The 26883-nt window shown below is 46.0% G+C and overlaps 1 protein-coding gene across 3 annotated transcripts in view; it reads right to left on the bottom strand.

Moving 5' to 3' along the window:
• Window positions 1–26883, bottom strand: part of NDRG3 (NDRG family member 3) — a 589772-nt gene that overhangs the window by 360652 nt on the left and 202237 nt on the right. For all 3 annotated transcript variants that reach the window (XM_085619018.1, XM_085619019.1, XM_085619020.1), the window contains exon 7: window positions 24551–24611. In XM_085619018.1, coding sequence (XP_085475144.1) covers window positions 24551–24611 — 61 coding nt within the window. The remainder of the gene's footprint in view (window positions 1–24550; window positions 24612–26883) is intronic.

Genomic DNA, 26883 nt, shown 5'->3' with positions numbered 1-26883 from the left:
ACGAAGAGATGATAGGGGGGAGATTAACCCATATTTAATAGAACGATGTGCACCAACAGCGACCTTCACGTGAATAGAAAGCCAAGATGTGATAAAAGTATAGATTCCAACGCAACACCCGTGATACATAGGAAAAACCAGAACAACAAAGGGTGCAGGAAAGACCAGATAAGAACATAGGATGATAAAGTAGGTTCCAACTAACCCAGATGGAGAGGAGAATTAATACCTTGATAGGATGTGGGGCCTTAATATCAACCTCTAATTAAAGAGGGAGTCAGGGCCTCAGGAGGCTCGTAGGAATAGGGTTCTCATTTCATTTGTCTTCATTATCGATCAATTTCATCGTAAAAAGACATTACAATGTAAAAATAAGCATTACATACAAGATAAAAGATAAAAACGGTTCCAAAATTACACAAGAAATAAGATCATGATTAAACACAACACTGGGATCTAGTGATTCCTATTTCTAATAATCCAAACCCAACCCAAGAATTTGGCCACGGCGACTACGATACATTCACCAGTATCAGATCTTAAGATTCTTAAAGCCTCAAGCCCCAGTCTAGTGCCCAAAGTGCGACATATAGGTTTGAGCCATTTAGCCCGGGGGGCTGCATAGGCCGGGCAGACAAAAAATATATGACCCACAGATTCAGCACAATCTTTACACCAGCGACAGGAGTCACATACCTCACCCTTCCATTTTTTAGTAAACAGTTTGGTGTGTAGGGTGCCAACCCTCAGTTGATGATAAAGTTTCCTGTCACTGGGCCTGGTAATAATGTCCCAATAGGCTTCTAAGAGTGGGACTTTTTTCTGCACAAGAAACCTGCCTGTCAAAGACTCTGCTGGAACTAGGGATAGTTGTTTCTGAAGTACCATAGACCAGTAAAGGCTTTTAAATAGGTTTTTTTTAGGAGGAAAAGGGTTATTAGCAGGGTCAGTCCAAAGAATTCCCAGGCCCATGGATTCCAATAGCAGACTAACTTGCTTGAACCACACAATGTTACCGGAGCCCAGAATAGAGCGAACATCCAAAAATGCCTTTGCATAGGGGCCTAATTCCGGTACGGTCCATAGTCTCCTCCAAAAAGCCAATGGTTTAAACCTGGCAATATCTTCAAAAGAATAACAACCAAGATCCAGCTGGAGCGGTTTCACTGGACTTGAACAGGGGAGACCCGTAAGGATCCTCAAAAATTTGTATTGTGCCTTGACCAAAGGGGAAAGATCAGCAAAACCCCAGAGTTCTGCGCCATAAAGGATCACAGAATTAATCCTGGCATTATAGATTTTAATAGCAGGACCTATCATTTTCATCTGGGACTGTTTCTGTTCTTTAACCAAGCACCCAGAGAGCTGGGCAAATTTGAGAGATAGGACATCTATTTGTGGCCTCCAATTCAACTTGTTTTCGAAAACAACCCCCAGATAAGTCATAACGTTGGCACGTTCGAGTAAATCATTGTTCATGGTAACATGACCTTTCACACTTTTCCCTTTGTTAAAGACCATGTACTTAGTTTTTGAGACGTTAACTAGCAGGTCGAAGTCGGAACAAAAGTTGGCAAATACGTTCAAAGCCGCCTGTAACCCAGACTGAGTCTGGGATAGTAGTAGGGTGTCGTCGGCAAACATGAGTAGTGGGATTTTTATACCGCCCAGCGTGGGGGCGTCAGTGGATGTAGATGAAAAGTACTGCACAACTCTATTCATGAATAATAGAAAAAGAGTAGGCGCAAAGACGCACCCTTGCCCAACACCCCTATTAACTTTGAATCTGTCGGTGACCTGCCCTTGATTCCCCCATCGTACTTGTGCAAAGTTATTGTCATGCAACCTAATGACAATATTCAAAAGGTCAGCAGGCATCCCTAACTCCGCTAGAGCCCCCCAACGTTTAGTCCTATTGACTAAGTCAAAGGCTGACCGGAGGTCAACAAAAGCGGCGTACAGAGTACCGCCACGAAGATAGACCTTTTTCCAGACGATCAGTTGGAACTTTAACGCCTGGTCGATGGTACTGGTACAGGGTCTAAACCCGGCCTGCAGAGGAGAGATGATATCCTCCTGCTCAATCCATGACTGAATTCTTGCCAGGATCATCCTGGCAATAATTTTTTGAACGGAATCAATTAAACTAATCAGGCGGTAATTCCCCGGGCACGAGCGATCACCCTTCTTAAAGATGGGCAGTATCTCGGCGCCCTTCCAGGATTCAGGGATGACAGCCCCTTTGGCTATAGCAGTTGCCATGAATGCAATATAGGGCACCCAATTACTATGGTCAAATTTAAAAAAGATCCGCGGGGACACAATCTATGCCCGGTGCCTTGCCACTAGGAACCTTGGTTAAAGCCATCTCGACCTCTTTACAATCGAATGTAAGGTTCTGGAGGGTGGACATGTCCTGTAAGATGGGAGGAACAGTCTCTTCAACCAGATTAGTATCCGAGAACTGGCACTCAAAATGCGACACCCAAGATTCGGGGAGAACATGGTTTGAGGGAACCTGCGAACTCGGAGAGTTGCCCCACTTCACAATATGCCAAAACATGGTCAGATTTCTTTGTTTACTAGCGACCAAAAGGTCGTTCCAGTGTTCGTTGTCCCAATCTTGTTTGGCCGAGACTTTAGCCTTACTGTAGTCTTTCCTGGCTAATCTGATATTGGCCTGATTTTTAGATTTAATGGCGGATTTCAGTTTGCCATAAGACTCACGGCATGCTTTGTTATACCAAGGATTTTGCTTTGGTAAAAACGATTTCTTAACCTTACAGGGTTTAGAAAAAAGAGCCTTGAGGCCTAAAAATAGGTTTTCGTGAATATGAGTAGACTCGCCAACGACAGCCTCTTGGCTCTGCAGAGAATGAAGGGCTTCCAACGCACATGAAACTTTCGAGCTAATTTCGGTGAGTACTGCACTATCGATAGCAACCTTTTCCCAGCGCACTCTCCGTTGATTATTAGTTAGGAGGGCGTCAGCACTAACTATCTCGGATGGTTCACTTCTACGGGCTGGGCAAAACAGAAAACTCAGAACTAAAGGATTGTGGTCGCTCTCGGGGCGATCTAGAATCACCATATCATTTAAAGTGGACCAAAACTCCACTTTAATTAGGGCATAATCGATTCTACTACAACGACGACCATCGGCAAAGGTATCCTTGCCATTTTTGTCAGAGAGGGTCCGTCCGTTGGCTGCCCTAAAGCCACCCCCATACACAAGCTCATCCACTGAATAGCAGATTCAGTCCACCTCTTGATGGGGGGGGAAGGTCAAGAGGTGGAATATTCCAATTTGCGTCCACTTCCAGTGTAAGTGAGTCCCAAGCAGTGTACAAAGGTTCGAAACAGCAATTTAGATCACCCACTATTATCACATTTGTGCAGGGGTTGACTGTTTCCAAGAACCCGTCTAATTGTAGAAAAGTATTAGTACCTCGCCCGCCTGTTAGGCCCCTATTATATACATTTATAATCAAGATATCAGGATCATCATTAAGTTGCAACGAGATGAATAGGGTTCTATAGCAGTGGTAAAAATACAAATAGGAAGAAATCAGGGATGGGACTCATAGGGAAAGATATATATCGCGATAGGCGTATTATTGAATATCGCTTACCCAGGGGATTAATAATGCAGCAGGCTTATAGCTCGTTCAACATATAAATGGCCAGGTTGCGCATAAAGGATAAGAGGGAAACGTCTAGATACATCTCCGATGAAAAGTTTCAACCGGCGTGTCAAATCCGCCAATCAGTTAGTATTTAGCGGATTCCTACACAGCACGGAAATTGTGAAATAAAGGTAATGAGGAAGGATAATGAAAAAAGAAGAAAAAAGATAAAAGATTGCATAGTTACATAAATACATGTTTTGGCACTGACAAACTGTTGGGGTCAACAGGTCTAGAATATAGATTGCACGAAGAAAGGATATGAGTTTATGATAAACTGAGACACGTGCAAAACATTTACCAAGCGAGCCGACGGCATGTTCTAGAATAATTAAGCCGCCATCCCTGGCAGTTGATTAACTGAGAAGCATATATAGAGGGTTGGATGGACAGCGAAAAAGACGAAGCCAACTCGGTAAGTCAGCACAAATGGCCAGATCGTAAAGGCAAAGGATCTTACCATTAGTCATCTTAGATCATAGCGAAGGATAGAGGGGTCTGATCACAAGGTCAGGAACTAATACTTTCGTGTATACGTCTCCGGACACCAACAGTTAAGGACTACTTTACGTCCTTAATAAGGACGATGGAGGGTCTCGCGAGAGCTCGTTGGTAAGGCGAAACAAAAATAGAGATAGGGCATACATTCTGCGTGCCTGATGAAGAGTTGGCGGCCATATTGGAAAAGAAAACCAAAAAGGGCTGATCATAGGAGATAAAGGGGAAGATATCCTAAGTTAAAGGAGAGGCATCAAAATCACCGGTGAAAAACAAAGTTTATTAGCCAAATATGGCCAAAATCGATCTAGTCAGAAGAGAAACAGGAATCATTACAAAATATGTAATGAGTTCAAATAATGGCGTTTTCCCAGGGGCAGATTTCATTAAGACCTTGGGCTACCGCATTTAGAAAGTAAATCCAGAAGACTTCCCTCTTTTTTCTGATGATGGTAGGGTCCTTACCAGTAGGGGTATGTATTTTTTCCAAAATGGACCATTTAAGATCATACTCTGTGTGGCCACATTCAGTCCAATGGGAAACAAGGGGAGCCTAAAGTTTATTAATATGAATATTGGATTTATGCTCTCCCACTCTAATTCGACATTCTCTGCCCGATTCACCAATATAAACCAGATCACAGGGGCAGAGGATGGCATAGATGATATTGGAGGTACGGCAATTGGTCTTTTCATCAGGCGCGCGGAATGGATGCCCTATCTCTATTTTCAATAATACACCTATCGTGATATATCTTTCCCTACGATTCCCATCCCCGATTTCTTCCGATTTGTATTTTTACCACTGCTATAGAACCCTATTCCTACGAGCCTCCTGAGGCCCTGACTTCCTCTTTAATTAGAGGTTGATATTAAGGCCCCACATCCTATCAAGGTATTAATTCTCCTCTCCATCTGGGTTAGTTGGAACCTACTTTATCATCCTATGTTCTTATCTTGTCTTTCCTGCACCCTTTGTTATTATTGTTTTTCCTATGTATCACGGGTGTTGCGTTGGATTCTATACTTTTATCACATCTTGGCTTTCTATTCACATGAAGGTCGCTGTTGGTGCACTTCTATTAAATATGGGTTAATCTCCCCCCTATCATCTCTTCGTATTTGGACCCCTCCTCGACTGACACTGGTCTTAAATAATTATAACAAAGCCTTTTCGATTCCTAGTTTATCAATGTAACTACTGTTTGATATGCTAGACAGTGACTAGTGATTCATCAAAGTACATAAAGTTAATGTGTTATCCAAGTTTTCCTTTTCTATACTTTTATTGTTTTTAGGTGCTATTTGTGTGTCCCACACGATAGTAACATCTACTGCCCTGACGAAGGTGTAGCCACCTGTGGGCTCAACACCGAAACATGCGTTGACCTTCACTGTCTCGTGTATATTTGGAGACCCTGTCTCCCCATACTACTGGGAGAACACGAGTATTGGAACCGTTATCCCTTGGATCTCGATTGATTTTAACTTATCTATGAACCAATTTGTTTTGATTATGTGTTTGTTGAATATATGAGTATGCTGTGGGAATGAATGCAAGTATGACTGTTTTGTTTAGAGTGGGACTTGTATATTTCTATTTTGATAAATTATTGATTTCTATTGATCATTATCCTGATTTGTTATATTAAAATAAATTGATACTTTGCATTTCACTCCTTTCTGAGTGCTCTTTTCTAATTCCCTATTGTCAGCCTTGGTGTGTGGTTGCATATTTAACCTTGACCCATTTTTGGGCTTATCTATATCCCTATGCTGTAGGCAGCTGGTATCTTTTGTTGATATTGTGGTTTAATTTTCCCCTGCACCACCTGCCTACCCATCCTTCTTTCAGGGGTCCCCATTTATATTGGATATACAGCGATGGGTGCCCAGATAAGGGACAGGGGCTACGGCGGTTGTTATCTTTCTGTGTTTGGCAGAAGGCCATGGCATCTGTGGGGAAGTCAAAATGCGGGATTTATCGCCTACGCTCACACGCAGTCTTGCCAGGTATAGCAGTGTATTTAAGGCCTAGTTTACGGAGCTGTACCTTTACTTCGGTAAATTTGTGCTGCGCTTCTTAGACTGCGGCAGTGTGATCTGGGTCGATGGACAGTGTAGAGCCCTGGTAATGCAACGAGGAGTTCTCTCGGGCTAATCAGAGGGCAGTGTCACGATCCCTAGAATTCAAGAGCTGAGCTATGTGTCGGAGGGGCTATGGGGAATGGGGGGGTAGGGATCCGTGTTCCCTCTCAACAAGGCATGCTTTGAAAGTGTGGAGTCCCAATCAAGTCAGTAGTGGGTCTCCACAAATAAATCCGGGCGCCCCAGATTGGTCGATTCGGCTAGCCACGGAATCTGTACATGGTTTCTCCAGGATCTGGCCTCTAAATCCTAGTTTTCAATTGCTACCTCTAGGTAGTCTCCCTGTCATATCTAATCGACGTGCAATGTCCCTGGTCTGATCTTCATGTGAGGATATACATTCCTCGGCTGCGTCCAAGTTTGTGCCATGTCCATACAGCCACTCCCCCATTCTGTCCAGCCGTGTGGCAAGAGTATCAAATCTAGCGTCAAAGGCTCAGAATCACGATCTCAGGTCTGCCATGATGGCTGCCGCTCCCTAAAGTGGAGGTGGAGGCGCATCAAATCCCATTTCGCCATCTGTATCAAGGCTCTGTCTCGATCGGTCTGGTGCGCAAGGTCTGTCAAACGTTAGCCTTCTCTGCTTAGGTTCCCCGCGGCCCATGCTGGCTCAGGGGAGCCGTCAGTGAGTGACACCCAGGCACCTGGGAGCAGGATTTTGTCCATGTATAGGAGAGAGATAAAAGGATGCCAGTGACAACCAATCGCCCGCAATGGTGTCTGAGGTAGAGTGGTCCGGTCCTGCACTTCCCCATGGTTCAGGGCCGCTAATCTTCTGCCGGGCAACCGCAGCGGGGGGAGGCCCGTAGGCACCAAAAGCGCTGCAGCAAAGCTGACTCCGGGTGGAGTGATGTTCTCGAGTACCCAGGGCCCAGCCCAGATCTTGGTCGGCCACAGTGGTCGATCTGTCTTGGTCGGCCACAGTGGTCGATCTGCACCAGTAAAGGGGATCAAAGCAATGTAGTTCATGTCCCTGGCCCAGGCGCAATCCCAGTCGCCGCAGGACCCAAATGATCGAGGCGGGTCAGTGCAGGCCACGCGCGAGAGTGCAAAAGCACTCAAAGCATATTCCTCCCCCCCCTCTCCGCCGCTCAGCAGCCAACGATGGCCAGTGGTGGAGGCAGTAGGGAGCTAGGGGGCCCAGCAGGGTTCCGCTGCCCCTGCCTCAGGCTCACCTGCGGCCCGAGTCGACACAGGGCCTCTGAGGCAGGCTGGATCAACACCTACCCCCGCAATTGGCAGCTGAAATTTAAGCTGTGCCAGACCAGGCCCCACACACGATGCCCAGCCAGAAGGGGGACAAACAGTTCAGAGGTGGCAGGCAAGTCCCCCACCGCAGGAGACACCCCACAGGCAGAGGGAAGGCAACCACAGCGCCAGCTTCAGTCGCCGCAGCCCCCAGCACCTCCTGCTATTTGATGGGATGGCAGTAGAGTCTCATCCAGGCGTGTTGGAGCGCTACAGTGGATTCCTCATAAAATCGTCGGCTCGCCATGCCAGTCGGAGGGTATAGGGATGGGGCAGACTGATCCAGTGGCGCTATGCAGCACAGGCCCCAGATGCGGGTCTGGCTTCCCCAGTTGCAAAGGATCCAAGTCGAGTGGCGTCCAGTCTGGTTCTCGGGCGAGCCCCGCTCCCACCAGTGTCAGGTGGGCAGAGGGGAAGATCCAGGGGGAGATAGCAGGGTCTGCACTCAGGAGGATGGGCCGGTACGAGGGGGAAGGAGGCCGCCAAGCAGGCTCTGCCTCCACGGTCACTCACACCCCCCTCCGCCATCCGGTGAATTACAGCCTCAGGCCTCTCACCTCGGACGGCCCTCACCTAGGCCTGGCTTGTGACAAGACGTCTCCACTCTCCTCCCAGCCACCTGGTATGCAGATGCCCGCAGTGGTGATAGCATGGTATGGAAGGAGGGGAGGGCAGGCCCAGCAAGGCATCACAGCCCCGGCCTCAGGCTCGCCCACAGACCCTTTCGCCGGAGGGCCTCCGAGGCGGGCTGAGCCGTCTCCTCCAGTAGTGGCCGGTAGCGGCTTGGTGGCCAAGAAACGTCGCCGGAGTGCCCTAGTCAACTGCACGGCCAGCATCAGCACAGGATGCTCACTCTTAGCAAGGTTTTATGAAGATTTGACTGGCTACCTCCAGGATACGGGCAGCAGGCTCCGGAGCTTCAGTGCTATGTGGCCATTTTGGTCGATGGCGAGGCCATGTCCCTGAAAAAAAGAGGAATTATTAGCTGGAACCTATTTAGTCCTTGTCCTACTGGAGACTCAGATTGAGAGCCCCTCCTTTATTGTTAAATTGTAAATCCTCTTCCTGGAGGGTAAAGAAATGCTCACCAGACAAAAGAATTTGTGACTTCATTCAGGGTCATTAAAACAGGAAATTGTTATGGCGAGAGGATAATATTTCAACATTTACAATTCCCTGAAGCCCCGTGGAGTTTCTCTCCTAGAGGTAGTCTCTCTTCGCATTGCCTCTGCGAGTAATGGAAAGAGCTTCGGGCACACTGCAGGCATTGGGGAATCTGCCCTGTGGACAGGGTGAGTGCTCGCCCCATTTACAATTCCCTGGAGGTGGCTTTTTCCTACCATACGGGTGCTGATCGGGCAAACCACTGGATAAGCTCCTTGTAAGGGGGTGCCCAGCCTTAGGGCATATACTAGAATCTATATGAGTTGAACCCTGTGCCAGTGAGTTGATTCTGCCCCTAAGGTGGGCAACTGGTCAAGGTATTTATGCTCCTTAGTGGCCAAGTGAGTAGATTTCAGCAAGGGGGTTGTGGTTGTCATGATATCTGAAGAGGAATTTGTGAGGCACTGCTCGAAAACTGAGCACCTCTCCTTTCCGAACATGCCTTTCCTGTGTCTCACACAGCCAGGGTTCACGAACATCAAACAGCTGAGGAACGGCTGAGGGGGAGTTTACCAGTTTAAGGTTTTCTGGAAGTAGATTGTAAGTTCTGTGCGTATCTGGGGGAGCAGGGGGACAGTGATCCAAAGCGGGCAGCGGGTCTCCCCACCGGAAGTTGGTTCCTGACAGTGTTGTATCAATGTGCCATATGTCTATGTGACGCCGCCCGGCCTCCGGGATGTGGGCAGTACGGCTGTGTATGCTGCACGGATTAACAGTTAAGGGGAGGACGGGAAACCTGCATTACTCACATGCATCCTGATTACTGTACGTTGTACTTGGTCCTGCAATAAAAAATGGTTTGACAAAAAAAAAAATCAAACAGCTGAGGAACCGCAGAGGGGCAGACATGAAAGCACTACTGCATTAACCCATAGAAGGGAGGAAAATGAGGGAAAACTATTGAAGCAAGATCTGCGTGCCTCTAAGTGCCACATTGTACCCTCAGTGCCCTCTACAATATAGTTGCAGAGAGGAAGATCTAGGAATCAGACACTAAACATTAAAGGGGTTAATCCTAATCTTTTTTTAACAAACCTTTGTTTTGCCTGCCTTCTAAAAGTAACTGCTTGGAACTGTATGTAGCATAGAGTTCTTCCACCAGGAAACAGTACTGAGAGATTACTAAAGTGATTAGCCATTCAATAGAGCTATCTTAACACAAGAGATCCAAACTCAATTCATAATAGAGCAGAGACCATGGTCTGATTCTCAATTCCAATGTGACAATTCAATGGGCTGTGAACTAAAGTTAGATCTACAGAACTCCTAGTATGGGCATGCAACTTCGTCCAAGTCAGGCACGAAAAAGGAACACATGCATTTGAATATACAATACTTGACTTTCATTTTTTGCAACTCAAGTCAATATAACTTTATTTCGGAGAAGATCTCCATAAAAGATACATAAAATTATACAATTATAGTGCTATTAAAATATTTAAAAAGAAAAACGTGCATAAAATTGATTAAAAGATAATTTAAGATATTTAAAAACATTTAGAACCAGGACATCTATATGGCCACTCATTACAACAAACATATACAATTTGAGCCAGTACAAATAGAATCAAGTAAACGTTTTCAAGTACCGTCTCCTTGTTTGCCAGAAAGCCCCCAGAAATTTGGCCACAGCAAACACAATGTGGGGAGCCATTTCACTCTTCAGAATTCTGAAGGCTTCTTTGCACCTAGTAAAACCCAAATTCCTACAAATGGGGACAATCCATTTTCTCCGCACCTCGCTTTAGACCGGACAGAAAAATATGATATGCAATTCAGTTTCATCACTTATTCTGCAGGCCGGGCAAGTGCTGGGGGCGGACTCAATCCAATGGCTAGTAAATGCACGGATTGGCAGGGACCCATGCCTCCATTGCAAGAGCAGCTTCCTTATTTGTACTGGATATATATTATCCAAGGCTGGTTCCAGGGTATAAACATTTTTTATACAAATAAATTGCTCCGTAAGGGTCCCAAGAGTTTTGGAAGGGAGCAATGCGGGAGCCTTAGAATCATAGTAGATTTTAGTGAGGGCCTTTTTTGAGAGCCTAGGGCAAGCCTCGAGAGGATCATTCCATATGGTATCAAGGCCTAAGCCCATCAGACTACTCCTCACAAATCTGAGCCAGCTAATATTCCCCGAGTTCGGAAGGCTGAGGACTTCCTGCAAGCCCTGCCTGTAGTGGATCAATTCGGGCACCGTCCACAATCTGCGCCAGTAGATCAGAGGACGGAGCGCCAGATCTTCTTCCAGGGGTCTAATACCTAGGTCAAGTCTTAATGGCACTAAAGGTGTGCTTGGGGGGAGAGCTACTAAGCACCTAAGAAACCTGTTCTCCTCCTTGGCCAGACAAGACGAGACTTTATGGCCCCATAGTTCACTGCCATAAGTAATGGCTCCTCTGGCTTGGGCCCTATAAATGTGGAGCGGAGGGCCTATAGGTTTAAGAGTCGACCTATTCTTCCCCAGCAACCTCAGTATCCCGCCCACGTGTTGAACTAGTTTTAGCTTAGCTTTCTCCTGATGCGGACCCCACCCCATTTTCTCATTAAGGGTTACACCAAGGTATTCGAAGGTGTTAACCCTTTCTAGCGTATTATTTCCAATGCGAGGGATGCAGTGGAATCTAAGCGGGGGGTTGAAGGCCATAAATTTGGTCTTCGTGGTGTTAATCTCCAGTCCGTGCTCTCTGCAGAAGTCCACAAAGCCGTCCAGAACACGCTGGATTCCCATCGGTGACTTGGAGAGGAGGAGGGTGTCATCCGCAAACATAATTGCCGGAACCCTCCTCCCTGCCAGCTTTGGGACGTCAGAATTAGGGACCCCATTAAGGTGGTCGATGACCCCGTTGACAAAGAGGCAGAACAGGGTCGGTGCGAGTACGCACCCCTGTCTTACCCCTCTGCCAACGGGAAACTTGTTGGATAGGGCGCCCTGCTTACCACACCTCACTTGAGCGTAGGTGTTGGTATGAAGTCGGATAATCATCGACAATAAGGCGCTCGGTACCCCCATTCTGGCCAACACTTCCCACAGCTTACCTCGTGGAACCAGGTCAAAGGCCGCCCTCAGGTCCACAAACACAGTATAGAGGCTGCCACCCTCCAACTGTATTGTTTTCCAATATATGAGGGAAAGCCTGAAGACCTGGTCCACGGTAGAAACCTTTTGTCGAAACCCAGCCTGAAGAGGGCTCAAGATTTCCCTATCTTCGATCCAGTCCGAAAGGCGATCCAGCAGAAGCCTCGCGAAAAGCTTCTGAGGGACGTCTATCAGGCTGATCGGTCTGTAATTGGCCGGAAGCAGAGGTGAACCCCTTTTAAATATGGGGACAATCTCTGCCCCCAGCCAAGTAGAGGGAACCGGCATACCGTGGACGATGGCATTGAAGAGTACGAGGAAGTAGGGGGCCCAGATTCTAACCTCGTGTTTTAAGAGGTCTCCTGGGAGCTTATCAAGTCCTGGCGCTTTTCCCAAGGAAAGGCGAGCAATCGCCATTTCCAGATCCTTTAAGGTAAAATCTTCCAACATGGGAGAATTTCTACTGGTTAGGGACGCTATCTCTCCAACCTCGGTTCCCAGGTGATCCAGGCCTGCTACACTATAGAGGGAAGAAAAGTGTTCCTCCCACACTGCGGGCGCAATATTTGCCTCTATAGCCAGAGCAGGCTCAACAGAGCCATATTTCACTATTTGCCAGAACTTCCTGGAGTCTCTGACTTTGAGAGCTGTTGCCATTTCTGACCAGTTCTCCCAGTCCCAGTCTATTTTGGCATTTTCGAGGAGGAGCTTGTAAGCGGCCCGCCTTTCCGTAATAGCCGGATGGGCCTCCCTATTTTTAAGTGCCTGTAGGAGGTCTGCCTTGGCTTTCCTGCAGCTAGCATTGAACCAAGATGCTTTTTCCCTTCTCACTTTCCTCTCCCGAACCACTGGGTTCAATACCTCAGCAAGATTATTACACAGGGACAGATGAATATCCCCCAAGGAGCGGCAACCATCGGGCGAAGACAATTGTGGGAGGAGCCTACCCACCTTCTCGAGGGCTGGGGCCACTAACTTATAAATCGCCTGGATGCGATTTGGTTTTTCCAAAAGTTTTTCCCACCTTATTCTTCGCCTGTTACTGGATATAGTTAAACTTGTCGCCACTGCTTTGTTTTCTACCACAGCAGGATAAAGGAATCCGTCGGCTGCTAAGGAGAGGGACAGGCCATTGTGGTCGCTATCCGGCCTAGGGACTATTTTAAATTCTTTAACTAGTTTCCAGTCCTGTAATCTAGTTAGTATGTAGTCTATCCGGGACTCGTGGCCTAGTCTGTTAAAAGTTGGTCGCGGTGGTATGTCACCTTTGAACCTGCCGTTGCAAGCTCTAAGTGAGTTTGCAAGGGTTCTAGTTGTTAGTTGGGATACAAGTGGTGAACATGCCCTGACCGGGGGGCCCGCAATAATTGGAATGTCCCAGAGATCGTCCTCCTCACTACTGACCCAGTCTAGATATGCCGGGAGTGGTTCATACTGAATGTTAAAATCGCCTCCGACAAGGAGTGTTGCTGAGCTAGAGACAGAGTCAAGAAAAGTAGCCAGGTCCTCCATTGTCCCTGAAGTGCCCGCTACTCCAACCGGTCTTGAATATACATTTACCAATGTTAGACCCATCCCAGTGGGCCAACACAAGGCCACGCACAGAATATCCAAAGAGTTTGTTTCTACAATCTCTGCCTTGCAGCCGAGATGAGAACCAACCCATATTGACAGGCCACCAGACTGACGTCCCTTCCCACCCCATGTGGCTAGAACATTAAAAGTTGCGAACCCAGCATAGCAATGGTTCTCTCTGGCCCATGTCTCCTGGAACATACATATATCATAATTTTTGATGAAGTCTTCCCATTCACAACAATCTAGTTTGTTGGGTAACCCCGCTATGTTCCAGGATAGGATTTCTAGAAACCTCGAATCCTTATCTGTATTAGTGGCAATCTTAAGGGGAATAGTTTGATCTGACCCGGGGGGGGGCCGAATCCCCAGTGGTAGAGTGTTCGCTGGCTGGGATAGCCCGTGGCAAAGAGACCTTCCTTGGTAAGCACCCTCCCACCCCTGTTTTCCTCCCACCCCCAGAGGTTGGACAGACAGTATGCTCCCCTTTGGAATTATACCGTCAATCCACAGCATCAAGGCAGTCAAATCTGTTGAAGTGAGTAAATGGGACCCCATTCAGACCCAGGGTTGGTTGGTTCCATCTATTTATACACCAGGGATCCCCTTGGGGAAGGACTCTTCTCCCTTGGTGCAACTTTCTCGGGCCCACCCATGTCCAACCCTCATCGCCTCCCTCCGCAGACCGCTCTAATCTGTTGGGATAGAAGGCCGATAAGGGAAGTGTCTGTATGGTGGTATGTGGGGAGCCCCCGACCCAATTACAGATGTAAGCAACTGTTCTTGGGTCTCTGAAATTAACCAGGACGCAGTCCCCTGTGCCCCTTTTAACTGACTCGCCTACCCACGGAACCCGCCTTGCCAGGATAACCTCATTGTGCATACCCGGGGGTAGGGGCCTGAATTTATTGAGCCAATCTATGGTCTTATTTTTAATAGAAGTGGGAGTCTCATTGGAGCCCTCAGCAAGCTCAGGGACACCAGTGAGGACTACCACATAGGGAGCGGCACCTGGAGGTAGATGGGGTGGTCTCCTGGCGAAGTTAGAATCGGGGATCTTCATTAGAGGTTGCATGGTTTGCTCCCTAGGATATGGATTGGGTCCCTTTAGCAGATTTACCGGGGGATTAGGTCCCTGCAACTGAATAACAGGTGTTGCTGTCACAGGGATTTTGCTGATAGTGTCCCCCCTAGGAGGTATAGATGGGGGGGGGGGGGGGGGGTTGAGTGGTGGGGAAGGGTTTGGAATACCCCGTGGTATGTAGTTGCTTGGGACTAAATTGTTGGAACCAGATGTAGTAGGTAGGGTAGTGGCTGAACTGAATGGATTCGTTGGGTGGGTAGATGATGTTGCGGGAGCTAGATCTCCCCTCGCTACACACTTCAAGCAGGTACCACTGCTGTTTTGCGGTACCTTCAGTGTCCCTACACCCTTTACCAGATCTTTCATTAAATCCTCTAATCTAGTCAGCCTCCCCTCTTCTTTCCCTAGCCCATGGGTAGATTCCGTAAGGGTTTGCTGAATAGCATTTATACCTTCCTCAATACCACTTAGTCTAACCTCTAGCCGTGTTAATCTGGCTTGAAAGAGGTCCGTCAAGCATTCTGTGACGGAGCTCAGGTCTCTATCCCCCAATTGCACTTCCCCGTCAGCGTTGGGAATTGCGGAAGGACTGCTTGACAGTAGGGGGGTAGCTTCTGCCCTCGGGTTGGTGTTATATACCTGGGGGTTCCTCCCTTGACCCTTGCTCATATTCCGTGAGAATTGGAGTTTATCATGCTTTGGGATTTTGGATTTTTGGGGTTTTTCCCCCCTCAAACCCCCTGTGCATTGTTTCCTTTTCTTAATTGCACCTTCGCGTTGACCTAGCTCTGGGGTCTTATACCTAAGTACAGGGCCTTGGAGGTTGGGTAGAGGGGACAAGGAGGGGGCTTTGGGAATCACCTTGAGTATCGGAGATAACAAAGTTAGTTAGGGGTTGTGCATCACCAACTAGCCCTATTAGTGGAGGTGTTAAGCTCAGATCCCTGGAATTCTCCGAAGGACCCTGCTGAATAGGTGATATAGCCCTAGCAATGGTCCCCAAGGAGGAGCGTTTCGATGCAGCTAGGCCCTGTGAAAGTCTCCTCTCAAGTGTGGTAATTTCTTTATCCAGTACAGAATTGGCCCTTATAATGAAGTTGTCCATAGTCCCCAAAGTGGAAAGTGTTTGAGCTCCAGACCTTGCAGCGGTGCTCCTGGTTTCCCTTGCAGCCATGGCCAGCTGTTCGTGACAAAAATGATATAATAAACACAACTCAGACCTATCCCCTGACAAGTCCTTTGTCTGGAATGAGGCAGTGAAAAGGGGTCCAGTCAATTCTCGGGCTGGTTGCGGCGTGCCTGCTCTAAACACCAATGGCTATTAGGTATAACCTTTAACGCAGAGCACTCACCCAGAGGGATGTCCAGTCCTGTCTCTTACTGTCTCAAACGGCCTCAAACGGCCCGCTCTTTGCCCGGTCTTCGCCCCGGCTATCGTCCCGCACGCGTCCCGCTATCGCGTGAGGGCAGTGGTGTGGTAATAAAGACTAGGTAGGGGGCAGAGATAGGGGAGGAGTCAGGAAGAGGGCCAGGTGCAGCCAATGTGCAGCGCGCACAGCTCCCTGGTCCTCGCAGTCCTGGATGCGATGATAGCAGATGGCAAACTCTCCCCTACGGCAGCTGTGAGCAGGCAACAGGCCATCCTATGCGGTGATGGTATCCAAATAGCAGAGGCAAGCCCCAGAGTCCCGTGGCCAGGCAACAATCCTCGAGCCAGCAGAAGGCTTTTTCACATGGTAAAATCACCTTAGAACATACTACAATTCCTAAAATGAGTATGGTACCATCAACAAATGATTTATAATGTAACTAAAGTCTTAAAACCTTCTATTAACTGCAATGCTTTTTAATGAGGTGCTATCATGTATATTTGCAACTAATACCCCATTAAAAATTGAATCTGGTCACATCGCCTGTACCAATGACTTCAAACAAACACAGAAGGATTGGATTGGGCAGGCGTCATTCTTCAGTGCCTCTGAAACAACTAGAAGAACACGTTGCTTACCTTCAGTAACTATTTCCAGTGGATACCCTATCTAACCTTAGATACCTCACTTTTAAAATATACCTAGGTGCCAGACTGGACCCGAAAGATTTTGCAGTATAGCCTCCGTGTGCCATTATGAAGTGTTGTGCTGCTCCGTATTCTCTCCGCTGCTCCACAGAAGTAAATATTGGAGCCATGTTTAGGCACCACCCAAATGCTGCTGTTAGTTTCTTTCTAAACATTGTCTGCACCCTTTGAGCCCCAAAGTAATCAACTGTGCCTGTGTGCAGATATCTAATTTGGGACTTTTTGAGAAGGAAACAGACCTCCACACAGAACGGAGAGGTGAGAGGGCAGCGAGGAAACTGCAATTAAGGTTATCAACCAGAAAGAGCGTCACAGAAGGCAAATAAATTCTGATGAATATTTCTAACAGCAGGTTCCTCACATTTAGAGCAGTTACCAATGCAGTACCTTCCCAGGTGATGGTCTGTGAAATGACTCAAACAAAACGTCCTGCGGCACTGAACAGCAAAAATGCACTTCGTCAGACCTGGTAGTCAAGGTGGTAGTGCTTCACAAATGTGCCAACATTGCCCCTTGACTGATAGCCAAGACCTGTACCCCTGCATGCGAATGCAGTGGTAGCAGATTTGGGTTTCGTGGAATAGGCCCTCAGCCCTTCTGGAGGCTGCTTATTCACCATTGCGTAGCAGATCTTGATGCAGAGAATAATCCTCTAAGAAAAGATCTTCTACAGTTCCTTGCTTTTCTTCACCCCAGAGAACCCCACAAAGAGCTGATCCTCCAAGCAATGGCCCTCAGTGGTTAGATGTAAAAACAGAGCTCTTTTGAGGTTCAAACAATGGAGTCTCTCCTCCTCTTTTGGGGGGTGAGTGAACCACATCGGAAGAGTGATGGCTTGTCAGACATGAAGTAGTCACAGTCTTTGGGAGAAAAGCGGAGCTGGTTCTCATACTGGAAAGAGGGTGCTTAAGGCAGATGGACTGACATAGCTTAAAGTTCGTTCATGTAACGTGCTGTTATTGCAATGGGGTAAACCATCTTCAGTCCGCCAACACAGGGGACAGCTGTTTAAGGTCTTCGAGAGAGTACACAAAAGAATAAGAAGGACCTAGTTAGGGTTCCTAGGCTGATTTAAACACACACCTGCTCAGCCCCACAATACCCTTGTAGGTTAAAGCTTGCTCTACAAATCCACAAAGTTTTTTACTTTCTCAGGAGGGGGGAAGTTACAGCCTACCAGGTCTTTGAGAAAACACATCATAAACGGGGATAGGTAGTTGGGTAAATGCAAAAAGGTCAAAAGGGCCCAAAAGAAACGTTTAACAGTGCCTAATGCAAGTCCTTGCTGGGCCAAAGACAGAACAAATAGCAACACCATGGCCAGGCTGACTAGCGACAGGACAGTGTCATGCATGACACACAAAGCTACAAGCTTGTCCTAGTGTCTGACACTGATAAGTTCTATAGGACAACATTTGGCCGCCATGATGACGTCTACTTCAGGTGGGAGATTGAGCTAAGGCAGTTGACTGCATTCAGTCTCCACACATGTAGGTGTAGATTGCTGAGGCCCTTCAGAACTCTGAGCAGAAGGGACAGTGGCAGGAAGGCAAACAATAGTCCCAGGCTCCACTCTAACCAGAATAAGTCTCCAAGAGCGCTTTTTTGGAACTATAATGTGCGATAGTGTTGACACTGAACATGCTCGGTGAAGTGATCAAGTCACTGCTGGAAGATCTACTGCATCACCTCTGGGTGCAAATGCCATTCATGATCCGCTAGGAGTCACAAGCTCAGTTAGTCTGCCCTGGTATTAAAGATTCAACAAGGTGATGTCTGATCAGGGAGGTTCCCTAATGATTCAATCAGGTCCAGAGGGACAGGGCCGCTTGGCACAGAGTCCAGGATTTCACTCCGCCCAGTTTATTGCAATACCACATGGTGGTAGTATTGTCCGAGAGGACCTGAACCAGCTTTCTCTTGATAAAGGGCGGGAAGGCTTTCAACACCAAGTGAAAGGCCTGTGACTCCAGCAGATCGATGTGAAGGTGGGTCTGCTCAGGAAACCAGAGTCCTCTGATCTCCATCTCTCCCTAGTGACAACCGCAACAGAGCAGGGAGGTGTCTCTCACTACCATCAGCTCTGGGTGGGCAGGAAGAGGAGGGGTCTGCCGTAGGTTCAACTGCAATTAGAGCAGCCACCACTGCAGATCGTTTGTAGTGGTGGCTGCAAAAGATCTGCAGTGGCGGCTGAATAGACTATGGCAGGTTTCCTTTGTGCTCAGCCCACAGAGACTTCAGATTCCACTGCAGAGCCTGCATATACCAACTGGCATGATCAACAAGCAGAATGCAGGAGACCAAGAAGCCTTAGGGACACCCTCAATGAGACCCCGTACAGAGGATGAAACATCAGGATCACATCCCAAATAGCCGGGACTCATCCAATCAGAGGAGATAAGGCCCGCTAATTCACTGTATCCAGGATGGCTCCCATAAAAGGGAGCCCTTGTGAAAGAGTCTGGAGAGACTTCGACACATTAAAAGTGAATCCTAAAGATGTTAGGAGGTTTGCCAACATCTGAAGGTAGTCCACAATTGACTGTGTCGAGCCCACCTTCAACAGCCAGTCAACGAATTAGGGAAAGTGGTATGCTTAAACTCTTAAAGTGTGTTATGACAACTACCATCACTTTTGTCAACACCGGAGGGTCCCTGGTGAGGTCAAAGGGAAGCACGGCCACTGAAAATGCTCATGATCCACTTTGAACCGCAAATCGCGCCTGTGAGCCTCCAGGACAGAAAATGGAAATAGGCATCCTGAAGGTCCAAAGTTACCATCCAGGGCAGAAAGAACCTGGTCCAGTTTGAGCATCTTGAATTTGTCCTTCTGTAGGAGGAAATTTAGAGGACATTTTTGAGTAACATCTATCCCCCGTTTAAGAGGCCAGGACTCTTTATGGCTCCTTTCAAAAGGAGCCTTTACTTCCTGCAGCAAAATGGACAAATGCCCTCTGAAAGACACTGATGTGGGTGGAATATGGGACAGATCGGAAAGGCGTGGCGTGGCCCCACTGAGCTATCTGCAGGACCCACTTGACAGATGTTATGGTCTGCCGACCCTGGAGAAAATTACTGATTATGCCTCCCACACAGTGCTCATGTGCTGCTAGGGGGAAAATAAAGTGGCTTATAGGCTATCAGAAGGGCATGGGACAGGAAAGATCGATATCCCTGCCTCAACATAGTCTACTGAATCCTCAACCCCAAAACGACTGGGGTGCTTGTTGCCGGGGTGACGGACCGTGATGATGCTGGTATGCAAAGTCCCTGAAAAGGCCTCAAAAAAGGGGAAAAACTGCTGTGGATATTGCCTTGCTGGCATCAAAATACAGAGGAGCGTGTTGTAGCTCGACTATGATGCACTCTACCCTGCTCGCTAAACAGGGAAGGCCCATTAAAAGGGATATCCATGAGTGACACTTTAACCTCACCCAAGAAAGCTGTGAATCGCAACTATTCATGGTGCATCACGCTAGTCTAGAATGCTCTGTCTAAGCAATCGGTAGAGTCTAGTCATGACCGTATACCTTAACTGGCCATCCTGAATAGTTTGTGCCAGGTTGGTACAGAATTTCTCTGGGACTGTTGGTAAGATCTCTGCCACCATGGCCCATAATACCTGGAAATGCCTAACCAACAAGCTATTGGCGTTGAATGACAGAAGGGACCAGCTTGTTGCATAGTTTCCCAAATCCTCAATTCTCTTCAACTCTTTGGGGTGGTGGGGGGGGGGGGGGGGGGTGAGGGGTGAGTGGGAGAGAGTCGTAGGGTACGAGATGGGATGAATCCTGCTAATAGAAGCCAGTGCAATCAGGGTGTATGGTGTAGCGTGCTGCGTCAGGAAAGCAGGGTCATATGAAGCAAGTCTGGCATTGTGCTACCTGTCTACTCAGAGGTGGGCAAGAACAAAACTAAGCCCAAGCACCCTTGACGGTGTCAGTCAGGGGTCATTGAATGGCAGCTAGGACGTGCAACAAGCCAGGATACAAAATTTCAGTGAGGGTATTGGCTTTCATCGAGATAGAGAGGTAAGGATGTCCAAGACTTCAGTTGCTTGTCTGATAACTACAGCAAATGAGGCTTTCTTTTCCGTTAAGGGGCTAGGGAAGAGAACTCAACCTTGTGTCTGGGGAAATGCCCAATCCATTGGCTTTTTATAGGTCAAAAAGCAAGTGTTATCATATTGTGTGGGTAAGTCACCCCCATCATCTCAATCATCACCTACACCTGGTTAGCTTTGCTTAAGTGTTCAAGCTGTAGAAGCACAAGAGGGTAACTCCTAGGTAAAGGTACTGTTTTGAGTGAGTCAGAATAAACAGTGGCTAGGTGAGAAAGAAAAGTAAGTCAGCTTGCTTGGGTGTTTCCTACCATCACTTTTGAGGCGAAGCAAAGTCCATGCATAGCTACACTATGCCACCCACGGGCGCTCAGTGCTGTGCTGGATCCAGTCTGGCTACTGTAAAGGTAAGGAATCTGCTATTAGAAGTACCCATCAGAAAAAGATCTAGAGGCACTGTTTAAAAGTTTGAAGTGCTGTCTGGGAGAATTCCATAGCCCAAGAAATGGAACTTGTGATGTCTTGGGCAATAGGTTTAGTGGTCCTGGCAAACCTATTGATAATTATGTTCTATGGTAGAATGAATAGTGAAATCTTGAGTATTTGAAATAGAAGTTTATTAAGTATGCACTTAAGTAAGCACGGTGCAATAGGCCAACAGGTGCTGGATGGAAAATGAAATGAAATTAGTTCGAATATTTGTGCGGTTTAATAGTTGTAGGGCAATAAATGGTAAATTCTGATTAGGTCTGAAATGTAGTTTCTGGTAAAGGCACATAATGAGATGGTCTACTCTTAGCACTATGCTAAAATCATTATTATTGTTAATGCTATCTATTACTACGAATGATTCAAAGGGTAAATGTCCTGAAGGTCTTTTGATCTGGCATTTAGTAACACGTGAAATGATAATAGAACGGGAAGGCAGGGTAACTATTTAGCACAAAGGCACAGGTGGCGTGGGTTGCGTTGGTTAAGAGGAGAAAGCTTATGTGCTTGACATCCAAATTAACCAGAGGTACGAAGGGGAGGTAGATTTAAACAGGATTTCACAGCATCGCTAAGGTTTCTCTTTCAAGGTGTAGGGCCAGTTTATAGATTTAGTGTTCCTGACCATACCTTTGTATTCAGTTTCTGGTGGAGGAGTTAGACTCAAAGAAAAACTCAACGTAGTCAATGATGAGATCAACAAGCATTGGCATAGCCAATAGGTCTCGCCTTTGGGACCTTATAAGTGTTTAGCGATGCAACAGTTGCATAACTAAATACTTATAAGGTCCCAAAAGCTAGACCTATTGGCTATGCCAAGCGGCCGCTAAAGTGATCGCGATCAAACATCAAAGCGGCCGTGCTGCCACGAAAATAAAAGTAATCGCGATCAAGCGCGGCGCGCGCACGCCCGTGCACATGCACTGTAGCTCTAGGCTGGCCATGGTAGCACTTTTTGGAGCCCTCTCAAAAAGTCTAGCCAGACCAGCGCATGCGCTGGGTCAGGTGAGACCTAAAAAGGGCTTCAGAAAAGCATCATATCTCAATACCCCAGTATTCCAAAGTTGAGTGGTCACCCCCAAACAATGTAATCTATGTCAAAGCCTGCAGGGAATATATGTTCTATCAATATAATCCCCAAAATTGATGTTCTCTTTTAGAGCTAAAATATCCCTAGGCCCAGGGTGTCTAACAATAAGGGGACTTCATGCCACAAAGTGGTGCTGACAAATTATTCTAACAAAAAGCAGCCAAAAAACAAATCTGTGTGCAGCTAATACTTAAGTGATGCAGGTGGTAACACTCTCTCCTGCCGCTCAGTCATTTGGATAACCAACAAGGATCAAGACCGCTATTGATGGGAGTGCGTTTTTAGGAAAAATGCTAAAAAAGACTAAAGGCCCAAGATAAATGTGCCAATATAAGCACCAAAGTGAATAATCATGCAAGAGGATATTCAGTTTAGATGAAAACAAGGCTTGAAACAGGCTTATTCTTCCATCAAATGTAGGGAAAACTACTGCTCTGAATAAGTACCAGTCTTCTGAATAAGTCCGGTTTAGTCATAAGAAACCCTGGGGTCAAGAGATACAAACATGGGGTGTCAAGACTAAATTGAAAGTCAACTGAAGAGAATCAAACTGGAGATAAGGTTTGAAGATTACAAAGGGATATTGGGGGGAGCAGGACATTTTGTGAAGCAGAATTGTAATTGACCACTGCACTGTTTTACACAACAAAGGCGAGTGTTGCACTGCTAAAATAGGCACATCAAAGAGTATAGAGTTCAATTTGGTACCATCTAGTCCAGCACCAGTAAGTCAGTTTTGTCTCCATTCATGCAGAGGAAACTCAGTCAAACTTGTAGTCAGAGTACCAGATGAAGTTGATATGTTAACCTGTCCTGTTTTCCAAATTAGAGTGCATTTTTGTGTAATTAGCAAACATATGGGCATTCCTTGGTTCTGCCCAAAAACTGTACAAAACTGCGCCGAACTAAGCTAAGTGAAAAAAAGGCTTCATCTGAAATCTCTTCAGTGGGAGGTCTGTTAATTTCTTCTAGAGTGCGATAGACCAATCCTTGCACGGACTCCAGGAAATCTCAGATCCCGAGACTGAATCAACTTTAAATTTGGAAGTTTCTTTTAACCACCCAAAAGAACGTTCTGTAATAAAGCAGCTCTGTCAACTTTTGAGCAGTGATTGTGTCATTAGTTAGCAGTCAGACACAGACAGGTGGTTACCCTATTATGCTACTGACAGGTGGCGCTCAAAATGCTGCTCTCCCAAAGGCACTTTGAGCTATAATACAAACGCCAACTAGGAAATCTCAAAAAGAAGGAGTATGAAGCATTTGCTGCTTCCTTCCTGGATTTACTGCTTGTATCCTGATGGACATGAAAATGGATAGAGGATATTGATCCCTGTACATATTTCGACCCTTCTCTTGGTCATATCCACCCCAAACTCCCTAATACACGATCTAGATTTTTCTGCCTGAGAACAGCTACGTTCCCCATGTACTGTACATCTGACACATGCACCTGATCTTTGTATACTACTTTTTACAATCCTCATTTATATTATCTCTACTTGCTGTGTAAAGAGACGTTATCTGGTTCGTGCAATGTAACAATTCAAATAAAATGGCAGAACAGTGTTAAAAAACGAAAGCTGCGTACAAAGGGAGATCTGTGTCAAATGTACCTGGTGTGTAGTATGAAATACATTTTGCAATATGACAATGAAGTACAAGAGACAGCAGATTCTAAATAACTTGTTACTGGATCTTTACCTACGGTGTCCCTTAGACTTCACGTCTTGCTTCTGACATTTTCTGAACATTACCATGTACAACCAGAGTATTAATAAACTTACACCTCATGTTACAACCTAATTATCAACTTCAGTCAGGGCCAAGCTATATAGAGCCTAAGACTTAAGGACAACAAAATATACTGACTAACATTAAAAATAAGCAGCGAATGGTCATGTAATTTTTCAGTGATCAGCTTGAGGTCTTGGCATAGTCACTACAAGCAGGAAATTGTCTGCAAGTACCATGACTAATTGATGGAGAGAGATGCAGTAGTACAAGAATATTACTCGTTAAAAAGGGCTCATTTAAAACTCATGCATGTACATTATTCTTAATGTTTCAGACTCTCCAAAGCCAAGCAGAAAATTTACTAGTCACAGCATAGGGTACAAACTACCAGACCAAACTGGAAACATTTCCCAATTGGATTAAAATATAGCTTGTAATCATCAAAACAGAAAATCGAACCAGCGTAAATGTTTGCGATTAATGTAATACAGTTTTCCAAACCTTTACTCTTGGCAGTACTTATTTTAGACAAAATGTCCCCACAAATGTATTGTGACAGGTCATGTTTTCACCTCCCTCAAAACAAGGAAGTTGTAACATGAATAAACTTACTGCGAACTGAGTTAAGATGTAGGCCCCTGCTCCAACACCAATTCCAATAATGCTTTTCAAGCTGTAAATCAAAAACAATGATGGTAGGATGCAGGTAATTCTGCAATCAGGTCACCAAACAAAGTTAAAATAAAGAACATCAACATTCACAGGTTCATCAGCAGTGGAACAAACTAGTAAAACCCTTGCACAGCAACACTAAATCTCCAAAAAGAGAAGTTTAGTGTTCAAGCTCTAGTACTCAGCCTCCTTCACACCAGATTTTCAGTACGAGCATAGAACCAATTTAGAAGAAATCTAAGGTCCAAGTTACCTTCACAGACTCTGGGCCACGAAAAGCAGAGTTGCATGCCCGAGTCTTACAATATGAACATATGAAAATATCCTATCTCATCATAGTTCCGACTATCTGGGATTAGATGCAGGATTCTCTTTAATTCTAGCAGTTTTTGACTCCGGTGTCCTGTAAGGACAGTTGATTAAGAGGTTGGCCTATGTTCTACACAACATACTACCATATTCATCAGGACACAACGTGGATGAATACATGAAATTATCTTAGTTTAGGTTTCCTTGTCCCTGTCCCTACAAATCTGGGCTGAGCATCGTCCCTTAATTTGCTGCTAAACTCGTTTCACAACTCTCTCAGCAGGGATAGAAGGGTAGCCTAGCCCATTATTCCTCCTGTTTTGTCAGCATTCCAGTAGAAGCTTAAAATACACCCCATATGTCCAGGTTAATGTATTTGCTTAGCTATCACACTAGATAACTAGCTTGAGGAAATATGGCAACTCTTGTTTGCATAGGATCCTTCATCTCGCTGCCACCTTTAAATCTTGGTATAGAAAGGCTGGCTTCAAGAGGCTCCCCTGTAGCAGTCTTGGATTCCATCATCAACTTGAGGACAGTTGTTGGCACGGGTTTTGATTAGTCCTTATGCATGGAATTGGTCGCAGCCAGGAAACGATGGCCCCTAAATACATATATATTAGACTCTTGTAAATTATTTCACCACAGGCCTCATGATTTACTGACAAGATAGAGAGAGAATTTCTAGATGAAAGTGTGCATGGCAGCATTGTGCTCATTTCTCATGTTTTCGAATCTCACCTCCTGAGGCTGCATCCTCCACTTTCAGTGCCCTGGCTGCTGCACCACCTCTCCACAAATAATTTAGGGCTTTATCACAGTCAGGATATTCAACTACTAGCCTTAAAACGAAAATGTGTTAACATACCAGGCGACTGGGTGGGCTGGAACAGCCCACAAAGTAGGCATACAAAAAAGGGGAGTATACAACTAAAGTGTGAAGCTCATAAAAGCAACAACCTTGTTTAGGACCATAGCATCCCTGCTTGCTTGCATAGGCCCTGTGCATTGCTGAGAAGGAACTTTATTTAGCAAAATTAACACCAAGTGAAACTAGCCCCGGATGTGAAAACATTTACAGATACATTTCATGACTACAGGGGGCAATTCATGCGATAGGAGAGAAGATTAACATGCTTGAAATTCCTGTATTTCTAGACAACACTTGAGATGCACAATGTTTAATAGTGCCTCACTTGAACTTGCTTGGTAAACCAAGTATGGTATCAAGTAAGTTTAAAAAAGGGCACCATGGCTCTATCTCTGCCTCACCTACACTGAAACAAGCAAAGCATCTACAACAGTTTTTCTCAGGCTGGGCCACAAGCCGATTTTTGGTGGGCCGCGAATGTCTTAGCAGGAAATGAATAGGTCTTTAAATTGTGTATCTATCTTGTCACGTTTGCGGCGCTTAAAGACAGAGGTCAAATGTCAAGCTATATTTTCTGACAAATTGCTGCTTTTGAAACATTAAGATTGGGGTTTACAAACTCCTCAATTTTCAGTCAGAAAAAGGCAAGTAAAGTGACAATCTTGCCGGTGTTTAGGTGTGTAAAAGGAAAGGTTGCAGGATGTCATTTTTTTTGTAACAATAAAATGTAAATAACTAGGGGCCATATGTATGAACACATTTTCCCATAGGCACAGAATGGGTAAAACCCTTTGATACATCTGGCCCTAAGTGACCTGTATGCATTCAGCAGTTTGGAAAGTAAACATAAAACTTGTTTTTTGCAATCTTGAAGTGTGACGAGCACAGATTTTAAGAGCATGAAAACAAATCAAGATACTTTACTTGGTAATGCACAAATGACAAATTCACTGAAACCGGATTTCCACACATAATGTGTGCGATACAGTTTTATCAGTAAAACTGCATGTCTGTGCATATTTTGTGGCCATTTCAATAGAAGTGCAATACATGTGCTGTCTGTGCGTTACTACACGACGCTAAAGTTATACTA

This window comes from Triturus cristatus, chromosome 7 (assembly GCF_964204655.1).
Source record: "Triturus cristatus chromosome 7, aTriCri1.1, whole genome shotgun sequence".
Classification (NCBI taxonomy): Eukaryota; Metazoa; Chordata; class Amphibia; order Caudata; family Salamandridae; genus Triturus; species Triturus cristatus.
The sequence above is the reverse complement of the archived record's forward strand: the minus strand, read 5'-3'. Positions and strand labels throughout refer to the sequence as shown.